General features: G+C 36.5%; 1 protein-coding gene and 1 pseudogene across 1 annotated transcript in view; one reads left to right on the forward strand and one right to left on the reverse strand.

Annotated features, from left to right (window-relative positions):
* Window positions 1-12,139, reverse strand: part of Plxdc2 (plexin domain containing 2) — a 407,828-nt gene extending 395,689 nt beyond the window's left edge. Inside the window, exon 1 of the mRNA XM_020169269.2 lies at window positions 11,956-12,139. Coding sequence (XP_020024858.2) covers window positions 11,956-12,067 — 112 coding nt within the window. The 5' untranslated portion in view covers window positions 12,068-12,139. The remainder of the gene's footprint in view (window positions 1-11,955) is intronic.
* Window positions 12,140-26,623: 14,484 nt separating this feature from the next.
* LOC141417679 (small nucleolar RNA SNORA70) lies at window positions 26,624-26,766 on the forward strand (annotated as a pseudogene).
* The last annotated feature ends 551 nt before the right edge of the window (window positions 26,767-27,317 follow it).

Genomic DNA, 27,317 nt, shown 5'->3' on the forward strand with positions numbered 1-27,317 from the left:
AGACGTTGAGCAGATAAAAACAACAGATGTTCACATAATACAATTAGTGTGGAAGGTGGGAAGAACTTTGAAGACTGTTCCAAGAAAAACAAAGAGACGGGTGAAAGAAATACGCTCTGAGAATAACAAAAGCAAACTGCTGAGTACATGAAGGATGCTGGGCAAAACTCATCTAAACTAGAGCCAGTGGATCCCACTGAAGACCATGAAAAGAGGTAGCTCACAATGCTGAGTGCAGTACCAAGAGATTTTTAGAATCTTTTGTTGAAACAGCATTTTAATGCTGCCCAATAATTTGTTTCTGATAATCTCTTAAATAGCTAATTATGAAGAATTTTTCCCAGTCTGTATCTTTAGATACCTAGAAAGTTGGTTACACAATTTTCATGTCTGTGCTTCTAATTTCTATTTCATTCATTGTTTGTCCATGTACCATTTTAAACTATGAAGTTCTCTGCACAGAAGAAAGTTTACTGATTTTACTGTCTTATCTGACAATTCAATCATAAGAGATTAAAATCTTGTCATTTACAAGCTTTTAAAATGTTATTCAAATTGATAAACCTCAGAAATTTAAGAAAATTTATAAAACCAGTTAAAATATCCTTTTCTCTGATATTCCTGGCTTTTTCTATGACTGGGTTCTTCTCATCCATCCTTCATAAACAGATTCTCAAGTCCTGACTCCTTTGTAGTCACTCCATTTTTGGCTTATCTATACATTTTTGTAACTGATATCTAAATCCTGGGTATCATGTTACAGAAATTATGGTTTAGAATATTTACCAAAGGAAATATATAGAAAGGGGGTATAAAAGAATTTTGACTGACATAAGGTGAGACCAAACGAGATGGAACATATGGTTAATATTCCTGACAAGAATGAAGAATTGGGATTTTTAAGGAAGAGGGATCAAGGAAAAAAGTGAATCTCATGTTATCATAATGTAAACCAAGAAGTAATGAATAAATTAAATAAGCCCTGTAGGCATAAGTCACTCACAGCAGGCTGATTCTGGACAAGAGGGACAGAAAAGAAGGGTGCTGTGCAGCTGTCAAAATCACTTTTATTTTGCAACCCCTCCTTTCTCTCTCAGGCCTACATAATCTGCTTTTTGCCAAAGTCATTTAAGTTCATTTAAACCAACTTGAACTTTTACCTTTTGTCTTATAGGGAAATTTGGATCTGTGTTGCAATTAAAAGGAAAGAAATATAGGACGCAGAGAAACCAGGAGGCTTAATGAGATCTGGTATGATTTATATAAAGTTAAAAAGTGCTAACTCTATCTTAATGGCCCTAAAATAAATTCTAGCTGGCCAGTCTCTTTATAATTATAAACCTGTGGAAAAAATGATTTGTCTAAACCTACAGTTTAAATTAATAATAAGAAAATTCTGAGACACCCAAACAAATATAGTACCATCATACTAGTACAGATGGTAAAAAACATCACTCACCAGATTCTATCATTCAACAAATTTTTAAAGATGGCTTTCTATACCTAGAGGAATGACACAATAAGAGCCAGACCCAGATAGTCTCTAACCTCTAGCAACTTACAGTCAAGCGCAGACAGAGGCAGTTACACTACTGATGATCAGTGATTTGATAGGGTGTGTTTTGGTGCTGGGGAAGAAATACTTTGAAAGAAGTTTCACTATACCAAAGATCAAATCTAACCTGATAACTAAAGGACAAACAGCTGAAAAGAGGCTAAAAGGATACTCCAAGAGAAGGTAGCATAATGTGAATTTCAGAAGGGAGATTGTGTGAGAAACCTAGGGAGGAGGAGGAAGGGATGAATTTGAACTTGAGGAGGTAAACCAGGATAAGAGTATCAAAGGTCTTCACCTTGATTTTGAAGGCAGCAAAGACACATGAAAGTGTTTTCAGGAGCAGAGTGAACAAGCCAGATGTGAACTTAGGAAGATCTTTTGAGCTTTGGAATGAAGATTGGATTCCAAAAGGACAATTTTGGAGTGAAGGCAGGAAGCTGTTGAAGCAAATCAAGGAAGAAAGAACAGAGGCTGACTGTACCCAGTATAATGGAAGTAAGGATGGAGAAAAGCTGTCAGAAGTCAAATAACAGTGCTTGATTTAAAAAAAAAAAAAATCAGTTTATTATTGACAGTACCTATTCGACAAATGTGTCTTCTAAAACCAGCTTGACAAAATTGAGGTTGCACAAATCTGGCTTCCTGCATAGAGTTGTTTTGCAATGTCCAGACAATTGAGACTATCATCTGGAAAATGACTTTGAATCATGCTTGTTTTTAAAAATATCTGAAATGAGCAACAGATGTTAAAGAGATAATGAAGGCTAAACAACAAAGAAATAAAAAAGGCTGCCTGGCTTGTCCATTTACTCCTGATTAAAAAGTACTCAGATCACTAGGTATGAATTTAGAGCAATAGCCAGTCATAATCTGTGCTATGAAGGTGAAGTTCAAACCTCTCATTGTAAATGCCTGTCATCTAAATAAAATCATGAATTTTATTATCTTTACAAGGGTAGCAATTTGTCAAGTTCACTCTTTTATAATGTAAATCCCCCACAGATTGAAAGTAATTTGCTAATGAGCAAGCATGAAGGAAAACCCTAAATCCAAGAGATTTTACTATTTTCACCAGAGCTATTTCTTACAATGCAGCAAATTATTGGTTGGAATTTTGGACTACAGAGACAGGTTGCTTCAAGGAACATTGTAAAAATGTCATCATTTCCATGTGTTATTTTCCAGGCTCACCCCTTCTTTGCAGTAGTTCCTGAGAAGATAGAAATGGACAATCCTTCCTTTACTTGAGCTGTTGGTTTTAATTATCCTATAATTTCTCCCTGCAATTCCTAAGAACCAATTAGGATGTGTGATGAGTGTGATAATGTGGTCAGGAAACAACACTAGCCCTCAGCCTAGAGATGTTTCAACAGAAAAAGGTCACACTAAACACTCACTACTAACAATTTCTTATGAAGAGCTGTGGTCACTTGTTCTGCTATTAGATGTTGTAGGAAAGACATTACATCATTTCCCAGGTATTCAAAAATTGAATTTCTAACAAATGACCCAATCATTTAAAATGATTTCAGCCAAAAGCCCAAAAAAAGTTTTCACAAAATGTGAAATATTTATTCTAAAAAAAGGTATGAAAAAGCAAAGAACCTATGAGAAACTTCTGAAGGTGAAGAGCAAGGAGGACGGATTTGTCCCATGAGACAGAGACACAAAGACTTTTTTGTAACGCTATAGTAACTAAGACCAGGTGATATCAGGGCAGGGGCAATTATGGGTCTCCCCCTTTTAACTTTGATGTGTATTATTTTAGCAGGGCTTACCACAGGAATTATCTTTTACAGTAGCACATTCACAAGCCCAAATGGACCCATGAATGCTAGTTCTAAATGCAAGATGAGTGAGTGCTATATGTGAAGATGGAGAGATATATGCAAACATAGACCACCCTGTTCACAACAACACTAATTATCCATCCACAGGAGATCGCCTAAATCAATTGTGGGAGAATCTGTATCAACAAAAGCTAAGGCAATTGCCAAAATCAAAACAGAAAGTGGTGTGAATTATTGCCCAACTCAGGCTCAACCAAAATTGTTTCACAATGTATCTGTTAAATCTTGCCACATCAAGAAATGTGACTATAATATTCTGATGCAAGAAATGTGTTTACTCATACATCCTATGAAACTAAAAGCTTTCATATAATTTATTTTATTTGAATAAAGAAATAAATGAGAAAGCTATAAAAATTTAAGATAAAGTTATGCATCAAAACAGGTACAAATATATATTATGCAAGACATATAATATCTTATGATCTGGCATATGAAAATTTAAAAATTGAGCAATACCTTTATAATACAATAAGAATACTTTGAAACTAAAATGTGAAATAAATTTTTGTAAGTCAACCTTATTTTTACAGGTTATACAGTTTTCAGTATGGTGTTAAAATATTCTTTAAACTTTTATGTATGACAAAAATCCTGAAATCCTGCTTCTATTCCAAACAAGAGCAAAAGAAAAAAATGTAAAGTCTCCTAGGTCAACTTTTAATTTTTGGAATTGGCAAAGTAAGTGGTTAAATTACAAAAAATATTCAAACTTGTATGTTCCCATTTGTGTTTTCTGACATTGCTAAATAATTTCAGATTGATTTTTTAAAATGAAAATTTAGAATAAGATTCTTTATACAGCAGGGCTGTATAGGCACTGAGAACATAATTTGTTATACTAAAAACCATTTCACATACATTTTCTCATAAATTTTGCAATGCAGATTACATCAATGTATTTTATGTATTTTATGTATAGAGCGTTTTTGAGGGATTGACAAAGAGAGATACCAAAGGAGAAGGAGCAAGGACATTCAAAGGAAGTCAGATGAAATACTGGGTTTGTGCTTAGCTATGCCTGCAAGAAGGCACAGCTGGGCACATTTCTTTTGCCAAAGAAATGAGCAAAAACAGACCAAATAAATACACATACTAGGCTCACTGGGCTGGTGGTAGCTTCAATCATAGAGAGAATTAAGCTAATATGTAGACAGACTCAGCATGAACCATGCCCACAATGTGCCTAAAGGCTATGTCAAGTACTAAAAATCATTATTATTTGGGAAATTGCATAGTCTAAAATGATAAATTCTACTTACCTTACTTTCATTTTAGTAAAATAAATACTTTGTTGGATGTTCACATTATGGTTTCAGACTGAAAAAGTTGGGAGCCAATACTACAAATAGATACATATGCACTCAGAAACCATCATTCCCACCTATAAAACATCATTGCCTGGTAAAAGCTTATTCCAGCTGAAGCAGAGTATGCATTGTCTCATTCTGAGTAAACCAAGCATCATGTTTACAAAGGATATATCAGATTTGTTTAGATTTTTACTATCACTTAACACTCCAAGGAACACATAGAAAATTAACTTTTACATATGCAGATTCTTATGCAGTTTATCCACAGAGCTAACTGTATTTATTTATTTATTTATTGGTAGTGATGATTGAACTCAGGACCTTAAACTTGTTAGGCAATTGCTCTACTACTTGAGCCACAACCCCAGCTCTTTTTGCTTTAGTTATTTTTTGGATAGGGTCTCACATTTTTGCTGTGAGAAAAATGTCCTGAAATATGATCCTCCTATTTATGGTTCCTGTGTAGCTGAGATGACATGTGCGTACCACTGTCTCCAGTTATTTGTTGAGATGGGGGTCTCACTAACTTTTGCCTGGTCTGTTTTGGAACTGTGATCCTTCTTTTTTAATTTTTCCTTTTTTATTTATTAGCATAGAATAGTCATACAAGGAGGCTAAATTGTGACATTTACATATTTACATATATTGTTTACAACATATCTTAGATTCACCCTCTCTATCCTTCTCCCTCCCTTCTCACTTCTTAGAACAATTTCAATAAGTAGATCTAAGTAAGTACTAGTAGCTCTCTCTATGGCACGATTCATTGTAGTGTGTAGTGTCTATTTTCACACATGAACACAAAATACATCCACCATATTCACCCTCTTTCTATCCCACAGCTGTGATCCTTCTGAGCTCTACCTCCTAAGTAGTTGGGATTATAGCTTTGAGTCACAGTGCTCAATCACAAATTCTAATATTCTTTGTATATGTTCAGATTCTCAGTGAACTACACATTGATCTGTGAGATGAAACTTTAAGCAATATAGATTCTAAGGAAATTTTTCAATCAATGATAGAAAAATAATAGATATGGAGGAATTAACTAATAAGAATCCAGAAAAATATGAAGTATACATCTTTGTCTTTGTGGTCCTCTCTTAATTAAAAAAACAGAGCAGACACAGTAAGGACCACCTATTTTAATTTTAAAGGAGAACTACTATTACTTAGATCTACTTCAATCACCACTGGAGGAACTGATTAAAATCTGGATTTCAAGTAAGATCATCATCACCCAGTGTCTGACCCCATGTTCAGCTCTGCAGTCTTTAACAGGTTATGCTAATTTCAAACAAGACCTGTAATTCTGTTTACATGTACAGCTATGTATCATCATTCCATATCTTACCACTTTTTAATTAAGGAGGAGAAATAAAAATAAGCCAAAAAACTACCATGAAATGAGTTCACTGGCTATAAACACAAAGTGAAGTATTTTATGTTTTTATCTTTTCTCAGTTGTTAATTTCTGTTAATTTGGCCAGGCAATGTCTAACACAATAAGTAGTGGGAGAACTGCCTTAATAAACGCATCCTTACCTATACTGCCATTCTGTAGTAACTTCCTCAGTTGGACAGAATCATTGTATGGGGGACAGTGAAAGAAGGCATCTGCGTGAACTTCAGTAAAAAAAGATCTCATAACAGAGTACTCTACAAATAATTAAAGCTTCAGAATGAAGGCAAAGGACTGGAATTCATAGGTTAAGGGAAAACTGAAAAGCAATTACTAATATGTAACTCTATGTATTATAATTAGATTTTATTTTACCTTTTTCCATGTCAAAAAACATAAAAGGTAAGATCTTAAGTGAGAAGAGTTAGTGTACATTCTGTGTCACTGTAACAATACCAAACACTGGCTAACTTACACAGGAAGGAATTTCATTTATCTCATGGTCTGGAGAACGAAAGTGTCAGAGCATGATGCTGACATCCTCCTGGCTTCCTCGTGCCATGCTGGAACACAGAGGAAAAAGAGAGGACACTAGGGGAGGCCTTACTTTATAATGTCCTGCTCTTGAAGTAACTATTCCAATCCTAGGAGAATGCATCCGTCCTCTTAATGACCTAACCACTCTTTTTTTTTATTTTTAAATTGTTGTGCAAGCTGGGGTACATTGTGACATTTGCAAAGGTTCTTACAATGTATCAACTATATCATAGTTGAATTCACCCCCTCCACTACTCCTTTATCTCCTACTTCCCCATTCTTAAAATAGTTTCAACAGGTATCATTTTTGCATTTACATACAAGTGTACACAGTATTTGTACCATATTCACCTCCTACTCCTTTCTTACCCCCTGCAGGACCAGTTTTGCCCACCTGTTCTCAATATTTGTAGAAGAAAAAAGAAAGAAATAGTGACATTTTGGCTAGTTTAAGATAAAGATAGCTACACACGGAGTTTTCTTGTGACATTTCCATATATTTATATATTATAATGCCAATTGGTTTATGTCTTCTATTTTTCTTCATTCTACTTTAGTACCTTTCTTACGGTGGTTTCAACTGGTTTAAAAATTCCATATTCAATCCTGTAGAGAGAGTTTAATGACCTAACCACTCTTAAAGGCTCCACCATTTCTCAACATTGTTAAATTTAGGACCATATTTCAACATGAGTTTTTGGGGGAGACAACCCACAGCAGATTGGAAAAATAAGGTAAAGACACCGGTTATCTATTATGCAAAAATGAAGGCCAGAGGTTAATAGATACTTGTAGGAGGTGGACCACAAGCTGTGCTCTGAGTTTCCAACAACCCAAAATTTAAAGGCAACAAGATGAATGGGGAAGACCAACTCAGTGGAAGAGCACTTGCCTAGCATATGTAAAGACTTGTTTTTGATCCTCTCCACCACACCAAAAAGGAAGAAGAAAAAGAGTTCTATGTGTAAAAGATACAAACAAATCAAATCAATTCAAAAGAAGGAATATTAAGTATTATTGAAACTCAAAATCTATTATATTTTATGGCTACTCAGAGCAGCAACCTTATCTACCTCCCCACAACACCTACCCAAACAAGTTTTATGAGATCAGTTTGTACAGTTTCCCTCAGTGTTCAGTCAATGGCATGAGGCCTCAGCATGGTTAGATCAAAAGCAATTTCCCAAAGAACAAAATCATTTAATAGGCTTTATCTCCACTGAAAGTAGAAAAGCACCAGTATATATATATATATATACATGTAAATGCACATCTATATCTACATCTATAATGTATGTTAAGATATTAAATTGGGAATATAAATGAACATGAAGTAAGAAACCAGCAGCATAAGAGAATGAGGGAATAAAATTTTTTGAAAGTTCTGCCTATTAATGTAAGATTTAAGGTAAGTAATCATATGCCCAAAGATCGGGACAATTTGGTAGATCTCTAGATCTTATGCTCTGCTTTGAAATCATTATTCCAGGAAACTAATTTCTATATTCATTTCCATCTTACTGATAGAAAAAGTTATGGGGTAGGAATCATTTAAAAAGTCTCCCAAGGTGGTATTTGAGCCAATAATCTAGTTTGAACTATAGTTCTGTTCAGCTTGACAACTACTTATTGCATGCCTACATAGTGCATGTGCCACGGATTCAGAAATGAACGATGGTAGACCCTGACCTCAATAATACAAGATTTGTTCTAATAGAACATATGAGAGAGATGCATAAATGGAAAGAAAAGTCAACCATAGCAAACAGCTGGGCAAATTCCCTAAAGTGCCTTTAAGGGGGCACTTTAATGGGGCTGTATGATAGCAGGACCATTTCTGGAGAGCTGTCACTTGAAATAAACCTGTAAGAAAAAGTTGAAGATGGATGGATGGAGATGGAATTAGAGAAGGAAGAGCAGGAGGGACTGGCATGAAAGTAGGAACATTTGGTTCACATTCAGGGAACATGTGGTGAGATTATTAAAGAACACATAGCGGGAAGGGTGAGAAGTGATAAAGCCCATGTGTTCATAGTCTTGAACTCATGAGGGAAAAGAGACTGTTTCAAGTAGCAGGGAAACAGCTGAAGACTTTATATCGACAGATGATAATCAATTCAAAAACACACTGTTAGGGCTGGTGGAGCAGCTCAAGTGGTAGGGCTCTTGCCTAGAAAGCCTAGCAAGCATGAAGCCCGGAGTTCAATCCCCAATACCACCTCTCCCCCCCCCACAAAAAAACCACACTATTTCTGCAATAGAAAGTATTTTTAGAAAGAAAAAAACACTGAAACAAAACTAATTTTTGAATACGTATTTTCTATGCCTCTGTTTGGGTATATTTGACACATGCAGAGAAGAAGTCAGTGTGGAGCACATCAATATCTTCCACTACCAAGTTTTTTCAAGCACACTGCCCATGATGAGAACTAGACCCTGATAACATCTAGTTTTAAAGATCAAACTTACAAAGCAGGCAAATCATCCCTACTGTGAACACTCCAAACCTCCATGAGTGAAAAACATTCACTTTCATAGAAATATTCTAACTACATTTATGTTTCAGTTCAAACTTATCCAAACTCAGTTCACAACCTGTATCATTCTCTAAAGAAAAAAGATTCATTTCATATTTAAAATTCTTTGTATGCAGTCAGAAGTGCTTTGTCCTATAACTTGATCCATGTTCATCCTACAAGAAACATTCACTTGAATTAAACCTCTGCTATAGTATTTTTCTCTATATATATATGCAAACAGAAATTTTACCCTAGTTGAGAATGTCTCAACAAGACACTTTCATAAAAAAATTCTATTCATAAAAAATTAGTAACATTTCAAACTAAATTGTCTAACTCCAGTGAAAGCAGAAAATATCAAAAAATATCCAGCCAGAGGAAGAACAGCTAAAATAAACATAATGATATGCTAAACATAAACGATATGCCTCTAACACAATAATATTAGAAAGAGGAATAGAAGAAATTAGCTCCTCTGCCCTCTGGTGGCCATAAAATCAACTACAACATTTACTAAAGCAATGCATAATAAAATGTTCTTGTTATGAAATTAGAGGTTTCTCTGTGCCAAAACGTCTGTAACAAACCCCCTGACTGCTACACGGCAAATTTGAAGATTGTTGACTTTCCCCCCTAGTATTGAACTTTTAGATAAGCTATTTTATAATGTAAATTATATTTCCTTTCTTATTTCACCTTGCTAGATTTTATATATTCAGTAGTCTATTTAATTCCAAGATTACTTCCTAAACTTCACGAAGTCAGATGTCCAGCAAAGAAGCTGCTTCAATTAGAAAATATTGCCAAGAAACTTAAAACTACTCCTTTCTACACAATTCTATAAATATAAAAGGTTTCTAAGAGATTTCCACCAGAAATATTGAATTAGTTTAAAATACTGGTACATTTATGTTGACACTGTAGGTATTTAATATTCCCCAAAACAAAAGTTTTATATTAAAACTGGCCACTCTTAGAGTAGAATGAACGTCATCCTCAATTTGAAAACTTGAACTATCAAATTTAGTGTGTGTTCGTAGATTACAGTCTAAATAACATTAATGAAAAATGTTCAGGAAAAAAAATGAAGATTTGCTGACCTTTCTTCTATTTTTTTTGTACTGTAAATGCATTATTTATGCCCAGTGCCAAAAAAGTTTTTAAATAAACTACTTGGGATACATTTTGGCACACACACACACACACATCCTAACCTCTTTTGTGAAATTGCTTTTAAGTACTTATTTATCCAGTGAACATGCCTATCAAAATTGCTATTAAACCTTTTAGTAAATGTGTTGTCTCCTAAAGGGGTAAAAGCATTTTTTTCAACCAGTAAGATGCACCAGAGAAATATATTTACTGATATAAACCATATGTAGTCAAGAACAACCTATGCCCATTAATACAAAACAATTATAGGTGACAGAAAACCAACATCCAGGAAGTCTGCGTTTCATACGTGTTGTCACAATGCTCCTCTGGTCCCCCAACACACACACACACACACACACACACACACACACACCTCTCCAGTCATACATAGAACACTAAGAAAGTATCGTGTTCTCTCTATAAAAAATTTACCACAGTGTTTGGATTCTCTTTGGAGGTCTCAACTCAATAAATTTCATTCAAGGATTTCCTTTAAGACACCCTTACCTGGAATCCCCGGGTAGCTTCCCTGTCTTGCACCTGTGACTCATGGGGGTTTGACTATTGGGGGTTCATGCACACTTTCTAAGGAATCATTTACCATAGCCTCTCCTCTCCCACACACACACTTCACACATACACACATAGAAAAGCAAAACAACACAAAATTGATTATTCCAACCAGGAAGTTTTCTTTTTCCCTTCAAGTGTTTTTAGCTCTGGAAGCCTACAGGAGTTTACAAATTTCTGCCAAGGTCTGTCTTTGCCTGACTCTTCATTTTCCTCACTGAAAAGCAGGAATCAGGAGCAGGCTGCGGGTTCATCAGTGGGCAGAGTCCAGGGAGGCACCAGGCAGCGCCACTACCACCTCGCCCCGGAGACCCAGCTCCCGGCCGCACAACTGGCTGGAACGGCCGCCAGGGCAGGAGGCGTTGCCACACAGAGACCCAGGCTCCTCGCGGGGATAATGTCAGGACACAAGAGGAACCTGGCACGTTCAGGCCTGTCTGCAAAGTCGACAGGTGGACGCCAATGTGACCAGAGACTGGTGACCAGAGGCGCTCCCGCCCCCATCTTTCCCACCTTCTCCCCACCTCCGAGCCCCGCCTCGCCTTTGGTGCCCCACTTCCAGGGCCCGCGCAGCCCCAAAGCGTAAAAGGAAGCTATTGGAGATCGCCTAGGAAAGGGATGCGCGATTACAAGGAATGTCCTCCCGCTAAGGGGAGACCTGCAATCCCAGGGTGCCTCCACATCTCCCACACACCCCTTCAGCACAACGGCTTAGTTTATCAGAACCATCAGGAAATAGAACCCAGAGCAGAAACGCTCCCTGATTCTTACACCAGAGTCCTCTCTGGGTTACTTGGGGCGACAGTACTACCCCCTGGCGCCCAGGTGAAGTAAGCCCGAAAACCTCACGGAAAGCTCCCAGTCTCCAACATCTTTCTCCTGTCAACCCTCTTTTCTCCATTTGGGAAGCTCAAGTTTACCCGAAGAACAACTGCAATAACTTTCCCAAGGACAGAAGGGTGGGGGAGGGGGGGAGTTAAGAATGGGGGGGTTTGCCAGGGCGATCTTCAACTGCGCACAAAATCAACAAGCAAAAGTACATCTTTCTTACCATCGATTCGGTTTCTAGGCTCCCCTTCAGCGAACTGGAACCGATCCGATAAAAAGTGGCAAAGTAACACAACTCCCGCAGCAGCCAGGTCGGCCCTCAGGATCCTCGCCATGCCGCTGCCGCGACCTCCCTCCCCGGTACTGCCAGTCCTTTCGCGGCGCCCTGAGCTCCCGGGCTCCTGGTGAAGGTGGGGGCTACGCGGCTAAACGCTAAGTCTGTGGCGCTGGGATCTGGAGGCCTTTGTAAATTTCGCTGGGACTTCACACACGGGAACCGAGAACAGCAAAAGGCAGAGCGCAGCCCTCTTCGGACCCCCGGCTCGCTCTTCGCAACTTGCCACACTCCAGCTCTCAACCCGACACAAGCAGGGGGAGAAAAAGCCACTTGCAGCCAGAGATCGCAAACTCTCGGTTCCACACGGGCAGCGCCACCCCGATCCCCTCAGAGGGTGGCTTTCGAGCCCCCCGCGATGCGCTCCACTGGGTTCAAAACAGATCTAATTCCACAGTCAGCGCTGGCGCCTTGTTCAAAGCGAAGAGGGCTGTCTGCTGAGGGAACTTTCCAGCCTTGGGATGGCCTCGGCGGGAGACTGGGGTTTGTGAAAGGGGGTTACGGCAAGCTGGCGAAACCCCTCGGACAAGTTTTTCTTCTTTGCTTCGCCCGACGCTGGGAGCGCGTCCTTTCTGTCAGCGGGAGGGATGGGCAACCCCAAAGAGCCGAGCCCTTGGAAGGATCGGGCTGCGGCAGCCTGAGGTCCAAAGCTAGGGAAAAAAAAAAAAAAAAAAAAAAGAAGAGAAAGAAAGAGGAGGAAGAAGAAAGACAATGGAGGAGTCAGGCAGAAACCTCGGGAGAGGGCTCCTCCTGGATAAGGAGGAGGTAGCTCCAAGCCCCCGCAGAACCTCGGGACTTTGGTGGCGGAGGAGGCACCGCCGCCGCCGCGCTCCCCCGCGCTCCTGCTCTACACTTTGGGGAGGGAAAGCAGATCGCAATTTGCCAGTGCTGCCGCTGCACACTCCTCCCTCCTCCCTCTGCCCTCCCCCTCGCTCGCTCCTCCAGGCTTCTCCCACCTTCCTCTCCGAAACCAACAGCCAGCACCGACCTGTCCAATGGCTGCACTTTCCTCGGGGCTGGCAGAGAAGTCTCCGAACCATTAAGCCAGAGAAGCAAAACCAGGGGGAGTGAGAGGGCAACTCGGGCCCTGCGCGCCCCTGGCCTCTGGCTGCCGGGAGCGCACGGCGGAGAGCGCGGGGCGCCACCTCCGTGCAGCTGGGGCGCCATCCTCGCGCCCCGATCGCGCCCTCTGCAGCCCGGCCAGTGGTGCCTGCTCCCGAGCCTCCCTCGGTGCCCGACTGCGGGGGAAACCTGGGCCCCAGCGGGGTCTTCCCGGGCTCTAGAGGGTTAATTACAGTTCGCCCTTCCGGGAGGGTTTGTCTGGCGGTGATTGGGATGCGAAGAAAGCCAGCCAGAGCCGGTTAGGTTTCTGACCCTGCGAAACCCGGTCAGACCCCAGACCCGTGCCGAGGGTAGCGGGAGGTAGCAGGCTGCAGCATAGTCCTGCCACTGTCACCACCGCGGCTTTGTAAAGTGTCAGCCCGAGCGAAAGCGAGAGTTTAAAGGAACAGGAGGCCCATTGAATTTCCTAAGGGGGCTTGAAAAGCCTTTCACTAGTTTGTTTTTGCTTTTGTTTTTTTCAGCTCGCGGATCTGCTTCGGTGTTAACCCATTCTGTCCCTCTCATTAGTTTATGTCTTATTTTGCATACAGTTACCTCATTTGAAAGAAAAGAAGTAATGCATTATTGGTTAAAAGTATGTGTTCTGGAGCCAGACAGCCTGAGCTGGAATTTCAGTTTTCCGACAATGAGCAATTTACCCTAAAAACTCAGTTCTCCATGAGTCCAGGGAGAATTTTATACTAACGCTCTTATAAAGTTATAGCAATGGATTAGATGGGTTGATATTGTATGGTTAAATGCTTTCTAGTACGAAGTATATGGATTTGTGTTTCTTGAAGAGAAGGGGAAAACTGAATCTATATTGCTGACGTTCTAGGTTCAAAACATGTGTTTCACCTATTCTTGTACACACTATTCCATGCTCTGAATTTCATGGATGCTATCAATAGGTAGCTCAACTTGTCACAAAACCCACTGAAAGTAAGTCCAGGTATCGGTCTGCTTTGTTCCTGTGGTACTCAAAATATGTCTCTCATAGGAAACTAAAATATGTTTTCCTTAGTATGATATTCAATCTACGCTTTATTTCAGAGCAATAAAAACTTTTAATCACTCAAATCTGTCACATCAAGACCCTTGTGCTCTCCCGAGCTTTCTTCTAACTGGGTGATTTGATTTTCTCCTCACCACCACACTTAGGAACCTTGGTTCTTTTATTTCTGCTCAACCAGGAGTATGTGACGTCTATGTAATGTTATATCCAAACCTGAATACCTAGAATATTTATCTGTTTATCATTGTTTAGAAAATGAGTTTTCTAATCAAAACTTGGTTGGAGTTTGGTTTTGATATTTTTTTCTCTGAATTCCCTCAGTGACATCCCTACTTCAGGAATCCATGTGGAAAGCTTCCTAAATCTTTTGTCCAACTCCAGTTCCCATGATGTACAAAATTATGGGAAACCTAGCAATAACCCTCTCAGGGCAGTACTACTTTTCTTGACATGGGATAGGAAAAAAAAGGCAGTTCCTCTTTAAGAAAAACCAAATTCCCACTTCATCTTCTACCATTTTCTTTCTTTCCCCCTTCATATATGCAAATTAGCAGTGTTTATTTCTCTTATTGTGTCTTCAGCTCTGCTTTACCCTCTTGATTGAGGGTGAAATTTGTAAGTGGAAATTTGTTTCCAAAAGTTGAAGTAGAACCAAATGGTAATTGAGACATAGTCTGGACAGACTTGGCAATGTTTTAGTCCTGTCTTTATCTCATTATGAAATGTTGCACACAGAAAACACTCATTTATGGGTGAAGATACAAATAAGAACAAAGCAATCATGCTTGACTCAGTTAGGAGTTGCTATGCTTTGCCTTAAATACCAATCAACAAGTATTTACAAAAATGTATTTAGGCTTTACATTGCAGCAAACAAGTAAAGAAAATATATGTAGGACAATATATTCTGAGTTAAAGAGAAAGAGTTGATTACTCATATAATTCTGGCTAATTGAAAGCAATATACTTTGTTGCCTAAACTGTTGGGTCATCTGTATGTATTTCAGCATAGTACAAGTGTCTGTTTCACTTTCATACTGACAAATTAAGAAGTCTTTGTGGAAAAAGTTTCATCATCGACAGAGGTGTTGAAATGAGAGCAGTTTGTTGCTGCTTACTATAAAGACAGGAAATGATAGCTGGTTCGTTTACTTACCAGCTAAATTTGAGCTAATTTTCCAAGGAACAAATGAGTTGGGAATTGCAAGTGAGTAGTACTTGTTCTATGTCCCTGGCAAAGATCAGGGAGTCACAGGACACTCTCTCTCCTTTAAGATCATACATCAGAATCATTCTCAACAACACAGACCTTTTGTGTGTGTGTGTGTGGTACCGGGCTTAAACTCAGGGCCTACACTTTGAGCTACTCCACCAGTACTTTTTATGTTAGTATTTCCAAGATAGGGTCTCTGGAGCTATTTGACTGGGCTGGCTTCAAACCACAATCCTCCTGATCGCTGCCTCCTGAGTAGTTAGGATTACAAGCATAAGCCACTGGCACCTGGCAACAACACAGAATTTTGAACTGTAATCGCTACAAATTTCAAGTCTTTTCACAATCCCTTATCTCTACCATCCTTCAGAAAGATTTGTATACATGCAGTGCACTTGTATCTTATAAAGGCACTTGTAATGAGCCATCTCAGCCTACCTCCTACTCTGTCACTGTTGTGTTTCCTAGGAGCTGTCCTAAAATGAAAGGTGACTACCAGGATGCTTAAGAAAACAGCAGGATCACTTGGGTGAAAACAACAAAATAAATAAACAAAAACCACCAAGGTATAGTATAGGATGTATAATATTCTGTGCTTATTTTACGATTATTTCAGGAAATAGTCTTTGTCCATTTTAACAGACTTGGTTGAATCTTTCTACAATTGCCATCAAATGAAAGGAAATTACTGTTAGTGATTAGTTTTATTCAATTGTAATATTATGACCTCCAGGTCTTCAGCATTTCCTTTCCCCCTCACTTGATAGGGCTAATTTTTTGACCTCAGCTATGCAATTACTCATTTGTTCATCTTGGCTGACCTGCTCTCAGAATCAATGGGATTTTATTGTACTGTTGACAGATATTTAAGCTTTTTGTTCTTTATAGTTTTGAGTAGAAAAATCTTATGAATAGGGCACTTTGAATCAAATAAGCATTAAAAAAATTCACCTGCTAGCTAATATCACACATTATTACAAGAACATTTTAGATGCAAAAATACTTATTGGCTTTTAGCTTCAAATCAATGTTATTATTTACTATTTAGATGAAATTAACAACATAATTAAATTTGGTACATTTATAATGAAATAATATACTATGTTAAAATGGCATACATTGTAGTTGTCTTTCTCAATCTTAATAAGCCAAAGGGCTTTTTGAACGGTAAATAGCAATGTATAAAATGAACAACTCAAGGTAGTAGAAAAGAAATTAATGAAATGTAACAGTGCATTTTTTGAAATGATGGAATATCTTATATAACTTTTTAAATAGCAACAATGTGTAGTAGAAATACAAAGTTTATTTTGAAATTATTGGATTCAAAGACAAGTTAATTCTTGCATTCTGAAAACAAAGGAAAATGGGCAAGCTCTCAGCAAAAACTTAGTGAACGAAAAAATGAAATAAATGTCTTAAAGGATGTGCTGCACAATGCATAGCAATGGAACATAACAATGGAGTGAATGGGGAAAAAATGATGTCTAGACATGGTGGCTTACACCTGTAATCCCAGTTACACAGAAGGCAGAGGTGAGAATTGCAGTTGAAGGCCAGTCTGGGCAAAAAACCAAGTCCCTATTTAAAGAAATAGTCTAAAGCAAAAAAGGCCAGGAGTGTGGCTCAAGAGGCCAAGAGCTTGCCTAGCAAGCACAAGGCCCTGAGTTTAAACTCCAGTAACACACACACACACACACACACACACACACACACACACATACATACATACATAATGGATGGAAAAGGGCTGAAAGGCTCATTGTTGATAGCTATCCAGATTTTTCTGAACAGATAAAAATATTTGAACCACAAGAAATATATTTCTTAAGTGTCAGTCCCAAGAGAAATTATGCATTTGCCCAACCTCAAGTTGAAATAGTTACTCTAGACACCAATCCCAGAATTTTTTCATTGAGTACTGCTGTGGTCTGAGTCACATAGGCACAACTGCTGCTGGATAAATCCCTATGGCTTGTGCTGTATTTACTTTCTCATCTTGCATATATGTTCTTTTACTTTGTCCTAAATTTCCTATCTTTTTGATGTTCATTTCTATGAACTTTTTATTATATCTCTATGAAATAAAATTCAAATGGCTTAAGGTTCATCCTTTGAAAAAATAGGATTGAGTGAGTTTTTAAATACTCACAAGGTAGTAAAACTAAAGCAATCATCTAATTCCAGAGCATTTTCATCATCCCCAAAAGAAACAAAAATACCCATTCCCCATTCTCTTTTCCCCCAGTCCTTAGCAAACACCAGGTACTTTTTGTCTCTATGTATTTACCTATTCTGAACATTTCATGTGAATTAAATCATACAATACACCCTTTGTGTATGATTTCTTCTACATACTATAACATTCTCAGAATTCAGCCATGGTGTGGCATATCAGTGATTCTTTTTTATTTCCAATAATATTTCATTGAATGAACAGACTACATGAAATTATAGATAAAAATATGTGCATCACTTGTTGAATGTTTAGGTTGTTCTCATTAGGAAGCTATTATAAACAACAGTGTTATGAAAACCCACGTACTATTTGTGCAGTTTTTGTGGATGATGGGTGATATAACTGCTCCTCATTTAACTTGGTGAGGAAATGAAAACTGTTGCATATAGTGGTTACAACTTTTTATATTCTCAACAGTTTATGTGGGTTCCAATTTCCCCTTGTCCTTGTCTGCACTTATTGTTTTTCTTTTCTTAAATGAAAGACATTCTACTTTATGTGAAATGGTATGTCTATTGGTCATTTCTATATCTTTGGAGATCCAAGTCCTTCTCTTTAACTAGATTGTCTTCTCATTGTTGAGTTGTAAAGGTTTTTGTTTTTTTTTTTAGTTGCTAAACCCTTATTATATATATCAATTGCAAACATTTGCAATTGTTTCCTGCCATTCTTTAAGTTGTCTTTTAATGCTTTTGGTAGTGTTCTTTGATGCACAATTTTTTTGATGAGCCTGATATATATATTTATATATTATATTATATATTTTATATGAAATCTACATTATACACTATAAATATATATAATATTTAATATATAATTATATATCATATACATGTATATTTCTTTGGTTGCTTCTGCTTTACATATCAGGCATAAGAAATCCATGCTTAATCCAAAGTCACAACTATGTTTTTATAATTCAGTTTTTACATTCAGGTAAATTCTAAGCAAAATTTTTGCAAAGGATATGAGGGAGGTAGCCAAGATGATTCTTTTTCATGTGGATATCAAGTTGTGTCAGCTATTTGTCGAAAATAATTACTGCATTCCCATCTTGACATCATTGTTGAAAATCATTTGACCATAGACAAATAGATTCATTCCTGGACTCTGAATTCTATCTTAATGATATACTGTCTATTTTACACTGTTTTGGTTACTGTTGCTTCTCATAAGTATAAAAATAAAGAAGCCTGAGTCCTCCATTTTTTTCTGGTTTTTCGAGATTGCCTTGGCTATTCTGAATCCCTTCCATTTTTATATGAATTTTAGAATTAACTTGTGTTTTTGCGAAAAGAAAAAGAGGCAGTTGGAATTTTTTTTTTTTTGGAATTGCTTTGAAACTATAGATCAATTGGGAGACCATCGCCATCTTGACAATATTAAGTCTTCCAATCCATGAATGTGGGATGTCTTTCCACACATTTAGATCTTGAATTTCTTTCAACATTGTTTTCTAGGTTTTTTTTTCTCATTTATTCATATGTGCATACATTGTTTGGGCCATTTCTTCCCCCATCCCCAGCCCCTCCTTTTCTCCCCCTGACCCCCCCTTACATTCAGGCAGAATCTCTTCTGCCCCTATCTCTAATTTTGTTAAAGAGAGAGTATAAACAATAATAAGAAAGACAAAGCATTTTTGCTAGTTGAGATAATGCTAGCTATACAGGGATATTCCTAGCATTGCTTCTATGTAATAGTTGATTCATCTCCAACTGACCTTTTCTTTAGTTCCTGATCCCCTTCTCATATTGACCTCTGTCACTTTAAAGTTTCTGTATTAGCTCCTCTGCAGTGAGGACCTCAAATACTATCATGTTTTTTGGGTTTCTTACCTATCCCCATATGTCCTGTGTGTGCTCTCACCTTTTCATGTGACCCAAGTCCAATCACTTTAATATTTTTAGTTTTAATGTAGTAACCTTATATTTCTTTTGTAGTGTTCATTCATAAGTATTTTATTCTTTCTGATGCTAATAAAATGAAATTTTCTGGATTTCATTTCTGGATTGTTAATGACTAGTGGATTAGTTTGCTAATCCACTAGCTGCCACAAGAACATACCACAGACTAGGTGAGTTAAACAAGATAGTTATTTCCTCACAGTTCTGGAGGCTGAGTCTAACTTCTAGGTATTTGCAAGTTGGATTTCTTCTGAGGCCTTGCTTCTTGACAGTTCACTGGAACTTCTTGTGTTCTTTCCTCTGCACACAGGCATGCATAATATCTTCTTTTTGTTTTTGTCCCAATTTTCTGTTCTTACGAGGATATCAGTCAGATTGGATTACAGACCACTCTATACTACAGTGGTTTTAAAGTTTTTACCTCCTTAAGGCCTTATGTCCAAATACAGTCAAATTCTGGGTACTGGGTCTTTCAATATATGTTAGATCTTCATCATATGGGGATGAGAGAAGACATTGAGCCCAAAGCAGCTAATTTTTAAATTATTGGTCTTAAATTATTGGTCTTACATTACATTACCTTGCTGAACTCATTTGTTAACTCTAATGATTTTTAAATAGATGTAATAATTCTTAAGGGTTTTTATATATAAGATCATGTTATCTGCAAATCATCATTTCTAATAAAGATACCTTTTGTTTTATTGAGCTGTCTAGTTACCTTAGAATCTCAGCACAATGTTGAATAGATGCAAGGAGAGGAACACCCTTGTTCTTGATCTGAAAGGCCAAGTTTTATTTCTTTCACCATTAAGCATAGTACTAGCTGTAGAGTTTTCCCTGAGACATTTTGAGTTTATTCAGTATTTTTATCATGAATTGGTATTGGATTTTGTCAATGCTTTTTCTGCATCTACTTTTAAGATTGTGCACTTACTACCATTATTCTATTGGTATGGAATATCACTTTGATTGATTCTGCTATGCTGAATCAACTTTGCATGCATGAAATGGATTCGGTGTAGTCATGGAATATAATCCTTTGTGCAAATTATTAAATTTAATTTTTTGGTAGATCTTGGGAGATTTTTGCATCTATAACCATAAAAAATATTAATTAGTATTTTTCTTTTCCTGAGATGTTTTATTAGTATAGTAATACAGGCCCTGTAGAATAAGTTGGGAATTATTTGACTCTGGTATATTTTGGAAGAATTTGATGAATTGATGTTAATTTGTGCATTATCTTTTGGTAGAATTCACAAGAGAAATCATCTGAATATGGGTTTTTTTCTTTGTGGAAACTTTCTTTTTATTAATTCATTGTTTCTACTTTTTATCAATATATTACAATTTTCTTTTGACTTTTTGAGTCTGTTTGGTGTTTTTGTCTCTTTCTAGAAATTTGTGTGTTTTGTATCTAGCTTGTTACCATAAATTTTTCACAATATTCACTTGGAAGAATTTTTGTTTCTATGAGGTTATAACAATGCCCACTTTTTCATTCCTGATATTAATAACTTTGGCATTCCTTTTATTTTGGGAAACTTAGGGAAAGAGTTGTCAGCTTTTATTGGTCATTCAAAAACCTAACTTCTGATTTTTTAATTTTCTCAATTTTTTATTCATTTCCACTACAATGTTTATTGTTTGATTCCTTTAGGTTAGATTAATGTTTTCCTAGTTTCTTGCTGTGGCCTTTGGTTTTTAGGTCATTTTTAGTGTGGACTTTTATAGCTCTAATTTTCCATCTGGGTTTGATTTTCATTGCATCTCACAAATTTTGATATATTGTGTTTTCATTTTCTCTTGTGATTACTTCTTTGATCCATTAGTTAGTAATGTATAGTTTAATTTCCACATGTTAGTGAATTCACTAAATTTCTTTTCTTTTGTTGTTTTCTAGCTTCAGTTCATCATTCCCAAAGGACATATTTTGTATATGAGATCAGTTAATTTACATTTGTTGAGATTTTTTATTGCTTAATATAATGTTTGATCCTGGAGAATTCTTAGTATACACTTGAGAAAAATATGTTTTGCTATTTTTCTGCAATTGTTGATTTGCAAATATGCAGTATTCCAGAGTGGTCTGATTTTTCTAGATGACTTAGAGTTCTGTGTAAGACTCCTACATCATATTTGATATTCTGTCTACTTGTCCTATCTACTGTTGAAGGTGGATATTGAAATCTCCAACTACTATTATCCAATTATATTTTGTCTTTTTTTTCTTCCTATGTATTGTGCTTTGTTGTTAGGTACATATATTTTATAATTGTTACATCTTCTGGCAATAATCAAAAGATTGATTCTTTTATCATTATAGATGCCCTTTTATGTTTGGGAACAATTTTTGTTTTAAAGTCATTCATTGTCGGGTATTGGTATAGCCTCTCCAGTTCTTTTGGTTACCGTTTGGAGAGTTTATTCTTTTCCATTCTTTAACTTTCAATTTATATCTGTAGTTGAATCTAAATCTATTGCCAGCATTCAGATGAGCCTTCAAAAAATCCACCCTGCCAATTTCTCCCTTTTAATTGGAGAATTTAATCCATTTATATTTAATGTAATCAGTGATAAGGTGGGACTTAAATCTGAAATTTGTCTGTATTCTATATTTTGTTTTGTTCTTGTATCCCTAACTTATTTTGTGTATAGTAAGTATATTTTTGGAGTGTCATTTTAATTCTTTGCTATTTCTTCTATTGAAAATGTCTTTCTTTTTTGGTGATACTGGAGTTTAAACTCAGGGCTTTATGTTTGTTAGGCTGATGCTCTACCATTTGAGTCACTATTTCTTCTGCTTAATATTTAAAATTGTTTTCCTAGTGATTGTCCTAGGAAATTAATATCTTAGTTTGTAATGGTCTAATATGAATTAATACCAAATTAATTTCCATGTTATACAAAAATTTTGCCACTATGAAGTTGTTACCCCATGCTCCTTTTGTTATAAATTGTGTTTATATATTGTATATTTATAAATATTTATTAATAAATATTGTGGTATACAGTTTTCTTTTAAATCAGATAGGAGAAAATTAATGAACAAAAGGTATACTTCTACTCTTTTTTATATTTCTTTATGTATTTCCTTTACTCATGTTCATCTTTTATTTGTGTGTATTAGCATTTCTGTCCTGTAATCTTTTTCATTTCATCCTGAAGAATTCCCTTAAGTTTTTCTTTTAAATCAGGTCTTCTAACAGTGAAGCTTAGTTTATCTGGGAATGTCATACCTTCTCCCTCATTTTTGAATGACAGTTTACCTGACATAGAATTCTTATTTAAGAAGCTTTTATTCTTTTCTTTCCTAGCACTTTGCATATTTCACTACCTTCTGTTCCCATATTTTCAGATGAGAAATCAATTGTTAATCTTGTTGATAACCCTTAGTACTTAATAATCATTAGCATCTTTCAAGATACTCTGCTTTTCAACAGTTTAGTTTTGTTATGTCAAGGTATAGATCTGTTAGACTTCATTCATATATATTCATATATTCTTCATTGAATATATCTTGTATGTGCACCTTACTATACTAGGTGTTGCCCACATTTCTCTGACATCTATTCATTTTTTTCAATCTGTTTTTCTTTTTCTTTCTCAGACAGGATCATCCAAATTGACTATCTTAAAGTTTGAAGATTCTTTCTAACATGCTGTTGAACCTCTCTAGTGAATTTCTCATTTCCATTATTGGAATTTTCAGCTCCAGATGTTTCTGTTTTTGTTGTTTCTTAAAACTGACATCTGAGCTTCCTTGAAACAATTTTTATTGATTTATTTTCTTCTCTGAGCATGGATCAAATTTTTCTTATTTCTTTGAATGCTTCATAACTTTTTGTTGTAAAAGAGACATCTTAAAATAATATAATGTCACAACTCTATAAATCAGATTATCTCCTTCTTAAGTGTTTATTGTTTCTGCTGCTTGTTATAACTGTTGTTGTTTATCCAGTGACTCTTCTGGATTAATTCCAAAAGTTTGTAGTTTTTTTTGTCATGGGTGACCTTGTAAAACTGTAATGGTTAGCTTAGTGGTCAGCTAATTAGTGGGTAGAAATTTCTGTAAATGATTGAATTTTAAAAGATCTTAGTCTTTACCAAGGGACTTTGTACACATGTTGGAGTGTTCCTTCCATTCTCAGCCTGGCATTTCACAACTCTGCCTTAAGCCTTAACTTCTTGCTTGTTCATGACACTATGGTCAGCCAGAGTGAGGCTTTATGCCCTTGTAAGGTCTATTTAAAGCTCTATTTACACATATGGACTTCTATATTCTCAGGAATATGTTGGAAGTTTTCAAAGCCCACATAGACATCTCATTTTCAAGTTTTCCTTTTAAGCTTTTTGGTAGTCTGTTACTTGCCTCAATAGTTAATCTCTCCCTCCAGGCAGCCACAAAGGTTCAAAACTGGCCTGCAATTGTTTTTGACAAATGCTCCCACATCTCCTATCTCATCCATGGAAAAGAAGATGGTTTCAATACTGGTAGCACTAGAAGTTAGCCATATAATTTGGTCTTCCTGGGTTCCTTCAAGCAGGTCAGATAAGGACAGATCTTTTAAGAATAAGTTTTTGAAAGATCTCCAGCTCTGTTTGCTAACTCCAGAGGCTGCCAAGCTGTAGCAGGAATGCAAACTGTTATTTTTGACAGCTATCACTGAGCTTGAGAGCAGGGAATAAGACTGGGGCATGATGAAATACCACAAAGCTTTTTGTGCTTGTGAAGGTTCAACAATTTATTTTTTGAAGAAACATTTTCTGGGCTGCTGTGAGCCTTTGGTTGATTTCCAGAATTCTGCAAAGGTGATCCTAATAACTTTTGCTAATTGCTTTTACAGAAGATCAAATTTTTGTCACCTCTGCACCTTTTAAAACCATGTGAAATTTTGGGATTAATGAGATTTATAAACAAATCTGAAGGAATTAAATTATCATAAGGCAGAAGGTATGTAAGTTGTGAAATATCCAGCTTATATTTATATTATATACTTGTATAATATATTACATTTACATTTATATTCTATTCACATTTATATATTTATGACTATATATAGTATTTATATGTACTTTAATAAATGTTAATTCTTTTAGCATATGGTGGGAAAGAATAATATTATATTGCTATAGTCTTATTTAAGGAAATGTTAAGAGATTTAAAAATTGTACTAGCTCTTGCCTACCTTGTTTTTAAATTTTAATACTTGCTATAACAAAAAAATTATATCTTTAAGCTTACTAAATTCATATAGTATATTCACTCACATACAGTGCAGCACTGCCAGGGGCGTCTCAGCATGTGTTTGCATAATTTTTAAGTAGGTAATTGTTACTTTTTAATCTGTAAAATAAAAATAAGCTATATACATAGAAATTGTCTTCTGTATTATTAGAAATCTTAGCAAATAATTCAACCTAATGTGCTAACTTTATTTTCTCACTTGACTACTCATAGAAATATTCTTATAAGGAATAAAACCATTATTAATCAGTTCAGTTTCAATAAGCAAACCTATAGAGCACATTACAGAATTTGAGCATTCCTTTTTTTTTTCTTTGGCAGCACTGGGGTTTGAACTCAGGGGCCCACACTTACTAGGCAGGTACTGTTCCCACTGGAGTCACTCTGCCAGCCCTTTTTTTGTGTTAGATATTTTCAAGATAGGATCTCATGAGCTATTCCCCTGGGACTGGCTTTGAACAGTAATCCTCCTGATCTCCATCTCCTAAGTAGATAGGATTTTAGGTCTGAGCCACTGGTGCCTGGCTGAACATTTCCTAAATGTGGTAAAATTTTTATTTGCAGCTATTTGGAAAAAATGACTCATTAAAATGATTGAATTTTTAGGTAACAGGTATTTTAATGCTAATCAATGTTGACCTTACTTAGTCCACTCTTTTTTCATATCACTTTTAAGTTGGATTTTACCATGTTCTTTAGTAACCCTGAGATCCCATGTTGGTTACCTGTTTTGTTACTGTGACATATACTTGAGAGAAACAGTTTAAAGGAAGAAAGATTTATTCCTGCTCTTGGTTTTAGTCCATGGTTGGTAGGTTCCACTTTTTCTGGGAAGTGGTAAGGTAAAATATCATGGCAGAGGGGTGTGGTGGAGCAAAGTTGCACATCTCATTGGGGTCAGGAAGCAGAAGGTGAGACAGAAAGAGGCCAAAGTCAAGATAACCTTCAAAGGCACACCCTCCAGTGATCTGCTTCCTCCAACCAGGTCCAACCTGCCAAATTTTCTGCCAACTCCCCAAATAGCCCCACACATGAGCCCATGGGGAGAATTTTTCACATTCAAACTATAACGGCTCCCAAATGGACTACAGATGCTGCAATTCTCTATCCACCTTTTTGGTCTGTGGTGAATTTTATGTAATATAAAATTTACTGTGTTAACCATTTTAAATGTATGGTTAAGTGGCATTAAATTTAGTGGTAACCAACACCACCATCCATATTCAGAAGTTCTCACCATCCCAAAGTAAACTCTGTATCAATTACAGAATCCTCACTCTTCATTGCTCCTAAAGCCCCCCAAACCACTATTCTACTTTCACTTATTATGCAATTGACTATTTTATAAGTGGAATCAGATAAGACTGTGCTTTGGGGTCTGGTTTATTTCACTTAGAATAATGTTCTCAAAGCTCATCCATGTTGTAGGATGTGTCAGAGTTTTATTCATTTTTAAGACTGAATAGTATTCCATTGTACATATATATATATTGTGTATGTGTGTATTTGTACAAGTTATTTATCCATTCATCTATTAACATATATTTATCTAACCTCTGTTCCTTAAACTGTCTTAATGAAGGCAATGACATATAATGAGTCCATATGTTTAATCAAGAACTGAGGTGCTAAAGTAGAAAATTATATCAGCAAGAGAAAAAACAAAGCATTAACTATGCATCCCTTAGAACACATGCATGATCATGATACCACATTGTCATGGTTAATACATAGATGAGATTGAGTTTTTAATCTTTTTGCCTGGATATTGACACATTATTGATTGCTGGTTGAAAATTGACACTCGCCTGATCCTTTGTTTCATATTAATATACTGTGTAAAAATCTGTCATTATTCTCAATAGTAATATTCATAAACTAGGACCTGGTATACAGTAGCTGCAAACAGCAGCCTCCGTGGTAGTGTATGCAACCTGTTGCTTATATGGGCTGCTCTAAGGGACTTTGGAAACAGAACTTTCCAGTGGATGGTCAGTGGTCAGGGTTCACATGGGCCCAGTCATCATGTCATCTGCACCAAGTTGCAGAATAAAGAACCAATAATCTAGGCCTTATACAGAACTTGAACCAAGTTCAAGTTCTCTGACTACCAGAAGATTCATATTTTAAAGAAGTGGGGCTTTACTAAGATTAATGCAGATGAATTTGAAGACATATGTAGCTAAGAAGTGGTTCATTCCAGATGGCTATGGTATCAAATGTATCTCTAAACCTAGTGCCTTAGACAAGTGGCAGGCTCTGCCACCACATTACCCCTCCCTAGTCATGTTCACCAATAAATATTATACTGAGAGACAAATCAATCCTGTGGTCTTTTTATAAATCTTGTTAATTTGGCTTTATTCTTTATTTTAACTTAGGTTTTTATTGTCACTTTTTCAAAAAGCCGAAATCTTGTTTTCCACTAATGCTCCTTTTTGATTGCTTAAATAATGCTACTTTTTTAAACTAAAGATTGCATTGCCATTTCTGAATTCTTTTCCTTTTTTAATCAGATAAGACAATAT

Source organism: Castor canadensis, chromosome 15, assembly GCF_047511655.1.
Source record: "Castor canadensis chromosome 15, mCasCan1.hap1v2, whole genome shotgun sequence".
Taxonomy (NCBI): Eukaryota; Metazoa; Chordata; class Mammalia; order Rodentia; family Castoridae; genus Castor; species Castor canadensis.